This window comes from Chiloscyllium punctatum, chromosome 8 (genome assembly GCF_047496795.1).
Source record: "Chiloscyllium punctatum isolate Juve2018m chromosome 8, sChiPun1.3, whole genome shotgun sequence".
NCBI lineage: Eukaryota > Metazoa > Chordata > Chondrichthyes > Orectolobiformes > Hemiscylliidae > Chiloscyllium > Chiloscyllium punctatum.
Genome location: NC_092746.1, coordinates 115550658 through 115562965, shown reverse-complemented (window position 1 = coordinate 115562965; position 12308 = coordinate 115550658). Strand labels below are relative to the sequence as shown.

The 12308-nt window shown below is 40.8% G+C and overlaps 1 protein-coding gene across 2 annotated transcripts in view; it reads left to right on the top strand.

The window, feature by feature from the left end:
* The window catches only part of LOC140480836 (WD repeat-containing protein 48), a 122494-nt gene that overhangs the window by 76403 nt on the left and 33783 nt on the right, over positions 1-12308 (top strand). For both annotated transcript variants that reach the window (XM_072576301.1, XM_072576300.1), the window contains exons 9-10: positions 6412-6486; positions 8575-8677. In XM_072576301.1, the coding sequence (XP_072432402.1) occupies positions 6412-6486; positions 8575-8677 (178 nt within the window). The remainder of the gene's footprint in view (positions 1-6411; positions 6487-8574; positions 8678-12308) is intronic.

Here is a 12308-nt window from a genome sequence, read left to right as displayed (position 1 = left end):
AGAAGACAGAGTAGTCGTGGAAAGGACTTTCTCAAAATGGATACCTGTGACCAATTGGTGTTCCACAGGGATCCACGCTGGGACCACTGTTGTTTATGATATACATAAAAGATTTGGAGGAAGTTGGAGGGTGCCTGAGTAGCAAGTTTGTAGATGACACTAAGATTGGTGGAGTAGCAGATATTGAAGGGGACTGGCAGAGAATACAACAGAATATAGATAGGTTGGAGAGCTGGGCAGAGAAATGGCAGGTGGAGTTCAATTCAGACAAATACGAGGTGATGCATTTTGGAAAATCGAAATTAAAAGCAAACTGTGCAGTAAATAGAAAAGCCCTGAGGAAAATTGATGTACAGAGATCTGGGTGTTCAGGTCCATTATTCTCTGAAGATGGCAACGCAGGCCAGTAGAGTGGTCAAAAAGGCATACGGCATGCTTTCCTTCATCGGACAGGGTATCGAGTACAAGAGTTGGCAGCTGATGTTACAGTTGTATAAGACTTTGGTTCGGTTGCATTTGGAATACTGCCATATTACCAAAAGGATGTGGATGCTTTGGAGAGGGTGCAGAGGAGGTTCACCAAAATGTTGCCTGGTATGAAAGGTGCTAGCTATGAAGACGGGTTAAGTAGATTAGGATTATTTTCATTGGAAAGAAGAAGGTTAAAGGTGGGGTGGGGTGGAGGGGCGGGGGGGGTGGGAAGGGAGGGACCTGATTGAGGTCTACAAAATCATGAGAGATGTGGACAGGGTGGATAGCAAGAAACTTTCTCCCAGAGTGGGAGACTCAATTACTAGGGGTCACAAGTTCAAAGTGAGAGGGCAAAAGTTTAGGGGAGATATACGTGGAAAGTTCTTCACACACAGGGTGGTGGGTGCCTGGAATGCGTTGCCAGCGGAGGTGGTAGAGGCGGGCACGATACTGTCATTTAAGATGTATGTAGTCAGATATATGAATGGGCAGGGAGCAGAGGGAGACAGATCCTTAGAAAATAGACGGCCGGTTTAGACAGAGGATCTGGATTGGCGCGGACTTGGAGGGCCAAAGGCCCTGTTCTGTGCTGTAATTTTCTTTGTTCTTATTGTTCTTGTTCCGGATATTGAGTCCAGAAGGCTGCAAGAATCCCAAGCAGAAAATGAGGTGCTGTTATTCCAGCTTGCGCTGAACTTTGCTGGAGTACTGCAGCAAGTCTGAAACAAATGTTGGCCAGGGAATAGGTTGGTGTTTGAAATGGCAGGCAACAAGAAACTGTCTTTTTTCGTGGGCAAGCTGTATTGGGACTGATGTCCTCCCAAGTCATTTACTAATACTGTGGGGAATGTTTAAACTCAAGTGGCAGGGGGATTGGAGTAGGGAGAAACAAGAAAGGAAACAAAGTGAGAAACTGAAGAGAAAAATTGAAAGCAGAGGAAATGACTGCTGGCAGCAAATAGGTCCATAGCACAAAAAAGTGTTTTGTTGAACAAAGAGACCTTGGAGTGCAGGTTCATTGCTTCTTGAAAGTAGAGTCACAGGTAGATAGGATAGTGAAGAAAGCGTTTAGTATACTTTCCTCTATTGGTGAGAGTATTGAGTACAGGGGTTGGGAGGTCATGTTGTGGCTGTACAGGACAATGGTTAGGCCATCGGAAGGATGTTGTGAAACTTGAAAGGGTTCAGAAAATATTTACAAGGATGTTGGCAGGGTTGGAGTGTTTGATCTATAGGGAGGAGTTGAATAGGCTGAGGCTGTTTTTCCTGGAGTGTTGGAGACTGAGGGGTGACCTCATAGAGGTTTATAAAATCATGAAGGGCATGGATAGGGTAAATAGGCAAGGTCTTTTCCCTGGGGTGGGGGGAGTCCAGAACTAGAGAGTATAGGTTTCGGGTGAGAGGGGAAAGATATAAAAGAGATCTAAGGGGCAACGTTTTCACGCAGAGGGTGGTGCATGTATAGAATGAGCTGCCAGAGGAAGTGGTGGAGGCTGGGATAATTGCACCATTTAAAAGGCATCTGGATGGGTATATGAATCGGAAGGGTTTGGAGGGATATAGGCCAAGTGCTGGCAAATGTGACTAGGTTAGGTTGGGATATCTGGTTGGCATGGGAGAGTTGAACCAAAGGGTCAGTTTGTGTGCTGTACATCTCTATAACGGTACTGTATCTGAATACATCCAGCATTCACTCTACAACGGATGAACTGACAGTAGAAATAGCCATGAAAGCAGGTATAATATGATTGCAATTAACAGTACATGGCTGTAGGATGATTAGGGCTGGGAATTAGATGTCCAGAGATATTCAATATTTAGCAAGGACAGGGAAAAAGAAAAGTAGGTAATTAATGTTTTATCACTAAAGGAATAGGGCAATAGTGATGAAGGATATTGGCTTTGAAAATCATCTGGGTGGAGCCAAGAAGCAAAGCGGTGGGAGCATTTGTGGGTATTGTCTGAAGGCCTCCAAATAGTAGCAGGATGGTAGGGGTTGGCATTCAACCAGCAATTAGTGAGGTACAGGAATCATGGGTGACTTTAACATACATAGACCAAGTAAATCACATTAGAAATAATGGCTGAATTCCTAAAGTGTTTTTTTTTAAAGGCCAGTATCCTTAGGAGCCAACTAGTGAAGATTCTGTCGTAGATGTGGTATTGTGCAGTGAGAAGGGATTTAATTGATATTTTTATGCAAGGATCACTGGGGAAGGCTGACCACAATATGATAGAATTCTTCATTTAGCTTAGAAAATGAAGTCGCCCAGCCTAAAACCCTAGTTAATAAGAAACAAATTGAACTACTAAGTTATGAGGCATGGTTAGCTACAACCAGTTGGTAACTTCATTAAAGCATGACAGCAGACAGGCAATGGCTGACATTTAGAAATGAAGGCATTTATTGTGCCAGTTATACCTTCCATTCTGGTACAAAAATATAACCGATAAAGCAGCCCAACCATGGCTAACAAAAGAAAGTAACTATAGTATTCAATCCAAAGAAGAGTCGTAGAGTTGCTAGAAAAATAGTAGCAAGTCTGAGTACTGGGTGGAGTTTAGAAATCAAAGGAGAGCCAAGTGATTGACTGAGGACTAAATAGAGTCTAAGTAAACTTGCAAGAAACGTATAGAAGCTTTTACAGTCAACTTTTAAGTATGTAAAAAGGAAAAGGCTGGTGAAGATAAATGTAGGTCACTTACAGCCTGAAACGGGAGAATTATTGAAGGAGGAGGAAATGGCATAGCAATTGAATAACCGTTTCAGTTCTGTTCTTCACAGAAGAAGACAAATAACTTTCCAGAAATGATTGAGAAGCAAGAGTCAATTTAGTAGGAGGAAGTTAGTATTAGTTTTTTTTTTAAAAAGCTGCTGGAGTAATTAATGGAATTGAAAGTGAAAATCTACATCCCCAGCTCCTAAAGGTGGCAGCTGTGAAAATCATGGATGGTTTGGTTGTCATCTTCCAAAATTCCGTAAATTCTGAAACGTTCCTGGCAGATCGGAAGATGGCAAATGTAGTCCTACTATTCTTAAAAGAAAATAGGAAAACAGGGAATTACATGCTAATTAGCCTCATGTCATTTGGGAGAGGTGGTGGTATAATGTTCATATCACTAGACCTGTCATCCAGAGGTCTAGGTTAATGTTCTGATTTTGTGAAGTTTGAACTTATCCTCTGGGCAGTTGGGTACAACAATAAATGTTGGTCAGGCCAGTAACAGCCACATCTCGTGAATTAATTTTTTTTTAATTCATAGTCTACTATGAGGATATGATAGCAGGGCATTTGTAAATTTACAATGGGATTACACAAAATTAACCAGGATTTATAAAAGAAAAATCACATCATATTTGACAAACTTACTGGAGGTTTTTGTTTTGAGCGTTGTTACTAGTGGAATATTTAAGGGAGAACCAGTTGGTGGATTTGGATTTTAGAAAGCCTTTCAGAAAGACCCACATAAATTAGCATGCAAGACTAAAGCAGATGGGATGTACTTTAAGAACTGACAATCTATCTAAGACGACTTCTTTATTAATTTTAAACCCTTGTTGTGATGGCGTTTTCTCCTCTCTCACCATGGCTTGGGCCGTATCCTTCTCTTTTGTATTAGCTTAACATCTCAGCCATGTCCCCTACATCCAAGTGAAAGTCTCCTGTTTGATGTTTAATTGCCTGTTTAATCACATTTTTACTTTTATGTTCATATAGAAGACATTACAGGAGGACATTAATAAAGTTAGAGAATGGGCAAATAATTGACAGATTAAGTTCAGACAATTGAGATTGTGGAAGAATAATAAACTCACTAATCACTTAGAAGGTACAAATCTAAATGTGATTGAGCAATAGAGGGATCTTGGTGCACTTAGGCACTAGCAACAAAATGATATCACAGGTTAGCAAGGCCATAAAGAAAACCAAGCACGAGACCTTATGTCAAGAAGAACGAGTGGCCATCTTATTTGTAACATCGATGATTGAGTGAGATTGAAAGAATAGATGCTGAGAGGATGTTGCCCCTCATGGGAGCTCTAGAACTAGTGAATGCAGACTTTTAAAGATCGTATGAGGAAAGGCTGAGGCACTTAGGGCTGTTTTCATTGGAGAAAAGAAGGTTTAGGGGTGACTTGATAGAGGTGTACAAGATGATTAGGGGTTTAGATAGGGTTGACCATGAGAACCTTTTTCCGCTTATGGAGTCAGCTGTTACGAGAGGGCATAGCTTTAAATTAAGGGGTGGTAGGTATAGGACAGATGTTAGGGGTAGATTCTTTACTCAGCGAGTCGTGAGTTCATGGAATGCCCGACCAGTAGCAGTGGTGGACTCTCCCTCTTTATGGGCATTTAAACGGGCATTGGATAGGCATATGGAGGATAGTGGGCTAGTGTAGGTTAGGTGGGCTTGGATCGGCGCAACATCGAGGGCCAAAGGGCCTGTACTGCGCTGTATTCTTCTATGTTCTAAAATAAGGTGTCTCTTGCTTGAGTTGAGCTGAACCTGTATTGAACCTTGGTTCAATCGGGCACAACATTTCAGAAAAGGATAAACAGACTGGATCTTTGTTCTTTTGCTTAAAACGGCTGAGAAGGTATCTAATAAAGAGCTTTAAAATCATGAAATGTTTGGCAGTGAATTGCAGGGAATCTTTCCACGTGATGAAAAACATCAACATAAAATAGTCAAGAAATCCAATAGGAAATTCAGGGGAAAAGAAACTTATTTTTAAAGACACTTTTAGTTTGTAGTCTGGTAAAACTGGAAAATGCCATCATCCAGGAAGTGTTTGAAACAAATTGTATGGAAGGTAGAGAGAGTTACAGTAATAGATTTAGATGAAGAAATATAGAAGGTGGATCAAGTGGCGTATAAGAATGGCTTGGACTGTTGGGCCATTTTGATTGATCTGGATACAGAAGCTAGCTGTATTTTCTGCATTTCTGGGAGAAGAAAAAATGCAGAGCAACACTCAATTCAGGGTTCCTTTGTCAAAAAGCTCCTATCTAATTTTTTGTGGGTGAACAGGCAATTCCAGGAAGGTGTATAAATTGCAAATTATTTTCTGTACAATTTGCCTCAATGTTGTGACGACTTTTATTTTCCATAAATCCTTCTTGAAAGATTTCACCAACCTCTCAACCTACCCATGCAGTAGGATTCTGTTCACCTAAGAAGAGTAAAATGTGTATCCTCGACCTCCATTTGATTTAATTTTGTTCTGCCTGACCCCCACCACCTCATATGCATTCTGTGCTGGCATGGTATTCTGCCCATAATTGTGCATAGATCCATTTCAGTATGGCAGTAGTGCACAACTTGGCAGATTTGCCATTTTTCTTTCTTGTTACAATGCAAGTGTCGAGCAAGAACTTTAATTTTGCACTTATGCTGTGGTCTATTCTGGGAGGACACAGTTGCCCGACTACTTCCCGTCTGTACTGGCACCCTGAGTAGACGAGGGCCATCAGTAATGTCTCAGTTGCTGATGTTCTTGTTCCTCCAGCTTGTGATTGCTGGTTTTTGGACCAGGCTGATACATACCTCCATCTTGTTTGCTAATATTCATTAAGCAGTTGTGGAAGATGTTGTCCATTTCACTCCAAAGTATATCAGTTGTTGCACAGAAGATCACTTTCAGGCTTCCCCACCAAGTGTTCAGTTGGTCATTTAAAAAATCTTCGGTAATCCCTTTCCACATAAGTGGGCCAAACCCATTTCAATAAAATCCTTATATTTTTGTGTAGCAATTGATTTATTAAGATATAAATCCCGATTTACAAGAGACCTGAGCATCTAGTAAGTTTTCAGTAATATCAAGAAAATCATTTCAACATAGCACTTTCTTAGTCTTCATTGAGGTTCATTCTGTCATTAAGAGGTATTATATTTGTGCTTCCTTTTAATGTCGTCGTATTTCAATGTGTTTTGCAGATGGAGATTGATCGATCAGCTGACCCAGCTCCAGCCATCTGGGTGGCCACCACAAAATCGTCAGTGAATAAATGGGTGAATATGTTTGTGCTCTTCCAGTCTGCAGCATACTTATTTAATGCAAATATTACATAGATCTTAATCATCTATCAGCTGCATTTTGTCTTGGCATCAAATCTGCTAATGTGCATGCTCTAAGGGTAATTTGTAGGACTACTATATTGATGCATACACCGAGCCCCTCAATCTTGAGCACTTTTTTGTTGTCCATCCTTCTGTTTCCTACTCTGCTAGCCCAAAATCTAAAGGGATTATTTTTTGTTTAGTTGCACCCTGGAATAGTCCCTTTTGCTAAGTTCCAGTTCTTACCCACCCATACATTTATGGTTTAGTCCGTAAGTTCAGTAGTTTGATGGCTTCAGTAAAATACAAAACTTAAAATTGCTGGTTCAAACAAGAAACCCATCTTCAGGTCTTTTTTGTTCAAATGCTGGTTTTTGGAGGGAGAGTGTGCAATTTGCCGTCGTGGAAAAATAGGATGGCATCACTCTCTGCTTATCTTGCCACCTAATGTGGAAGTCTTTCATTGTTTAGCTCTAAATTGTCCTGCTGAATTGGTTGTTCTAAAATGGAGAGGAGAAAGCATTTCTTAAAACCTTTGCACATACCACAACGTGCTATACATGTAGTAAAGGCAAAATACTGCAGATGCTGGAAATCTGATCCTAACGGTGTGTTGGAGAAGCTCAGCTGTCTGGTCGTATCCGTTCAGCAAGAAACCGTTAACATTTTGAGGCATGTATGACTCCATTTGTGTTTCCATAGATGAAATGGGAGCCCAATTACTATTTTCTTTTGGAGTGAAATGATTTAAATATGCAGCATAGGAGTTGTGGCATCAGCATTCCCACCTGAGATTTACGGACGTTTTATGAAATTATGTTTCAATTGCTGTTGTAGCATCGTGACCGTGTGAGAGAGTGCAGAATAGGCAGCGAAAGCAGTTTATCATCAAAGAAGTTTATTGAATAAGATAAACATATTAGAATTAATTTTGTAAGGTCCTCAGATCTGGACATTCTCTTCTTTGTTTTCCCTGCCCGAGTAACCATGATCTTTCAGCCAAGGGGCTAGGTAAGCACAATCCAGCTCATGGCTTTAACTCAAATAAGGTCAACAGAAAACATTGCTCAACAATCCAGGTCTCAAATTAAACCAACTTTTACGTTGATGACTTCTTGTTACGAATCAGTGAAGTGTATGAGCTTCATGCTTTGTGTATTGAATGTTTAAGTTTAGGACTTTTAAAAAAAAATCATGCTACTGCTTCTATAACATCCTTGAATAAGAAGACTATTAAAAGGCATTGTAAGCAAATATCATAGGTGACACTCAAAGTTTATTAAAAGGATACAATGTAGAAACATTGGGACAGCACAGTGGTTCAGTGGTTAGCACTGGGGTCCCAGGTTCAATTCCAGCCTCTGGTGACTGCGTGGAGTTTGCACATTCTTCTCATGTCTGCGTGGGTTTTCTCCAGGTGCTCTGATTTCCTCCCACAGTCCAAAGATGTGCCAGTCAGGTGAATTGGCCATGCTAAATTGCCCATAGTGTTAGGTGCATTAGTCAGAGGGAAATGGGTCTGGGTGGGTTACTCTTCGGAGGGTCAGTGTGGACTGGTTGGATCGAAGGGTCTGTTTCCACGCTGTAAGGAATCTAAACAGGCCATTCTAACCATTTTGCCTCTGCTAACCACATTCCCCATTTTACTAGTATTGTCCTGCAAAATGTTTGTATTCAGCTATGTATCCAATTCTGTCTTTAAAGCTTACTATAGAATATCCTTTTACTGCCCCATCAGACAGCACGTTCCATGTCATCTTGTCCGACTGTTGTCTTGTTCCGGTTATCATCATATCATCGTGTCAGATCATTACTTTGACCATATGCATTAAATATCCTTTAAACCTTCTCTGTTATATTAGCTGAGAGAGAGAGAGACACACACACTAATGTAATCAAAAATTATGAAATTAAAGAAGCCATTGTCCCCCTGAAACTTCAACTTCGTTGCTGAGCAGGTCTACTTGCAGTTTTAAGATGTATGTACGTAGGAAAATATGCATGGATATTAAGTTAAAGTTTTCATAATTTGTTTTGCAGTCCATGAAGGGTATTCAGAATTTTAGAGCATCTGGTGATTATGACAATGATTGCAGTGCCCCATTAATTCCTCTTTGCACACAGCCAGAACAAGTCATTAAAGGTGCGTACAAGTCACTTACCAAGCAATGTATTTATTTATCAGAAGATTGAATAACTGTTTGTCTTGTTTGTTTAAAGTACGTCTGAAATGCGTTGATGCAATTAGCCTGGATGAGATTCCTGCCAGACGACAGTGGCAGCTTAGGGTCTGCCAAGCAATTGAGCTTTTTAGACAGCTGCTGCCTAACGTGCTGAATATTTCCTGTTTTTTCTCATTTTGCTTTTAGGTTTTCAAGCATGTAAAGGAAAAGAAAATCTTAGATTTTTATGTCAGCCTTTCATAATCCAAAGCCACAGCAAACTTGATAATTAGTTTGCACATTGCCAGCTCCCCAAATCAGCAATGTTGTATTGACCAAATTTGTTTTTACATTGTAGTTAGGGACAAATTGTTATTCAAATCACTGGTGAGAACTTCCGTACTCTTCAGGATAGAACTTAGGATCCATTATGTTATGATTCACTGTGGTAGAGCACTGGCTGCTATTCCTGAATTCGTCAGAAAAGCAGGAATTTTAGAGAGGATTTGAGGAAAAGCTTTTTCACCCAGAGGGTGGTCGGAACCTTATAGTAACCTCACAACCTTTAAAAAGTACTTGGAAGAATACTTAACATTGTAACGTTCAAGGCTGTGGGCCAAGTACTGGAATGGGGAGGCAATGGCCTAGTGAAATGATCACTTGGCTATTAATCCAGAAACTCAGCTAGTGTTCTGGGGACCTGAGCTCAAGACCTGCCATGGCAGCAAAAGAAAAATCTGGAATTAAGAACCTACTGATGACCATCAGACCATTTGTCGATTGTCAGAAAAGCCCATCTGGTTTACTAATGTCCTTCAGAGAAGAATATCAGCTGTCCTTGCCTGGTCCAGCCTACATGTGACTCCAGACCCATAGCAGGGTGGTTGACTCTCAACTGCCTTTGAAATGTCTAGCAAGCCACTCAGTTATATTAATCATACAAATGAATGAAACCTGACGACAGAAGCAGCCCTATCAATCCTGCAAAGTTCTCCTCACTAACATTTGGAAGCTACTGCCAAAATTGACAAATTCATTGAATCTCCTACAATCAACATCCTGGGAGTTACCATTGACCAGAAGCTCAGTTGGCTTCTCCGCATTAATACAGTGCCTACAAGAGCAGGTCAGAGGCTAAGAATACTGCAGCAAATAATTCACCACCTGGCTACCATGTACAACGTACAAGTCAAGAGTGTGATGGGATATTCCACACTTGCCTGGATGGGTGCAGCTTTAAAAACTCTTGAAGCTTGACACCATCCAAGATGCAGCAGCCTGCTTGATTGGAACCATATCAACAAACATCCACTCCCTCCTCCACCAGTACTCAGTAACAGTGATGTAAGCTGTCAACAAGATGCACTGCAGAAATTCACCAAAGCTCCTTAGACAGCATCTTCCAAATCCATGACCACTTCCACCTAGAAGTACAAGGGCAGCAGATAAATGAGAATACCAAATGAGAATGCAAGTTCCTCTCCAAGCCATTCACCGTCCTGATCAGAAATATATCATCGTTACTTTACTGTTGCTGAGCCAAAATCCTGGAGCACCCTCCTCCGTGGTATTGTGGGTCAGTTCTGCGGACTGCAGTGGTTTAAGAAAGCAGCTCACCACCACATTTTCGAGGTCAACTAGGGACGGGCACTAAATGCTGGCCAGCTAATTATGTCTACATCCCATGAGTGATTTAAAATGTAGGATTAGTGTAGTTTTAGTGTAGCTATGGCAGTACAGACTTGCTGGGCAGTAGAGCTGCTTCTGTGATTCTATGATTGTTAAATAAGTACAATATTCCCCAATTTCCCTGATTTTTACACCCAGATTATACCAGATTTCTGAACTTTAATAATTAAACTCAGGTTTAGGTAAGCAGTTATAAATTATCAGCATATAACACTGCAAACTTAAATGCTAATCCCCATATAAACCTCTCCCTTACCCACATGCGCAGATACACAGTCACACTCTGGTTTTTGCTTATGGGTTGCTGAGATGATTCTTGTGCTGTTGCTTTTCACAAGTTGTCTTCCGAAGCTTCCACTGGTTTACAAATGACACAAGGTGGCTTGCTCATTCACAAAGGATCTTTTGACTTAATCAGTTAAAGATCACAGCTTAGAATGAACATAGAACATTATAGTGCAGTACAGGCCCTTCGGCCCTCGATGTTGCGCCGACCTGTCATGCCAATCTGAAGCCCATCTAACCTACACTATTCCACGTACGTCCATATGCTTGTCCAATTACGACTTAAATGTACTTAAAGTTGGCGAATCTACTACCGTTGCAGGCAAAGCATTCCATACCCTTATTACTCTCTGACATCTGTCCTATATCTGTCATCCCTCAATTTAAAGCTATGCCCCCTCGTGCTCCCCATCACCAACTGCTGAAGGAAAGATGACTGATTTTCGTAAGGTTTAAAATGGGTTTTGACTGCAGAGAATTGAGTAGGCGGAGGTCAAAACCTTCCGTAGCTTGCTCCCAGCCCAAACCTGTTCAGTTACCTGACAGCCAATCAGATGATTTTGGCAGGCACCCGCCTTTGTCATTGGCTGATGAACTAGTAATCAGTCAACTTCTTGTTGCCACCCTGCACATCAGTACACAACTCCTCGGCTCCAATCGTCTACAGCCACCTTGTTTGGAGGCTGGGGGGTGACCTGAGGTTTATAAAGGCATGAGGGACATGATAGGGTAAATAGCCAGGGTCTTTTCCCCAGGGTAGGGACTCCAAAACTAGAGAACTCAGATTTAAGGTGAGAGGGGAAAGATTTTAAAAGGGGCAGCTTGTTCATGCCAAGGGTGGTGCGTGTATGGAATGAACTGCCAGAGGAAGTGGTGTAGGCTGGTACGATTACAACATTTAATAAGGCATCTGGATGGGTATATGAATAGGGAGGATTTGGAGGGGTGTGAGCAAATGGCAAAAGTGTAGGCAAATGGGACAAGATTAGTTTAGGATATCTGTTCGGCATGGATGAGTCGGACGGAAGGGTCTGTTTCCATGCTGTACAACTGTATGACACTATAATTACTGTGTTCAGACAGCTATTTATGATGCTTGTCAGATTACTTTTTAAAAAATTACAGCTAGCCCTTCAACTACTGTTGTTTCTCATTTAGGTCCCTGGTTTTCAAAAGCACAAAAATAAAAAGACATTGGTCCTAACAATATTCAAAATGTCTCTTTCAAAAGACTAGGCACTGGCACAGTGGTGTTACCGTCGGCCTGAATTACTTAGGTATTCTTAGCACTCGCAATAAACCTATTGGGTTTTTTTTCTTATTGTTTATTTCTTAATCTTTATTTTTAAAAGACAACCCCTCCTTCCTTGCCGTAAAGAATAGAAGGTAAGGGAATTAAAATTGTAACAAATCAAAAGAAGAATATTAAATGCCAACAAGTAAAGGGTAGGGAATGGTATTTTTTAGTTTATTGTGCACATGGCTTTAGCTGAAAATTATGTATTAAGTAGTTATGAACAAGTAGGATTAGTGTACTTTGTCATTTTATGTATCTTATCCATTTGCATTAACATGAATTAATGTAAATATATTTAGACACAGTTGGGTAAAGGAATTCATATTTGTGAACTATGTCCA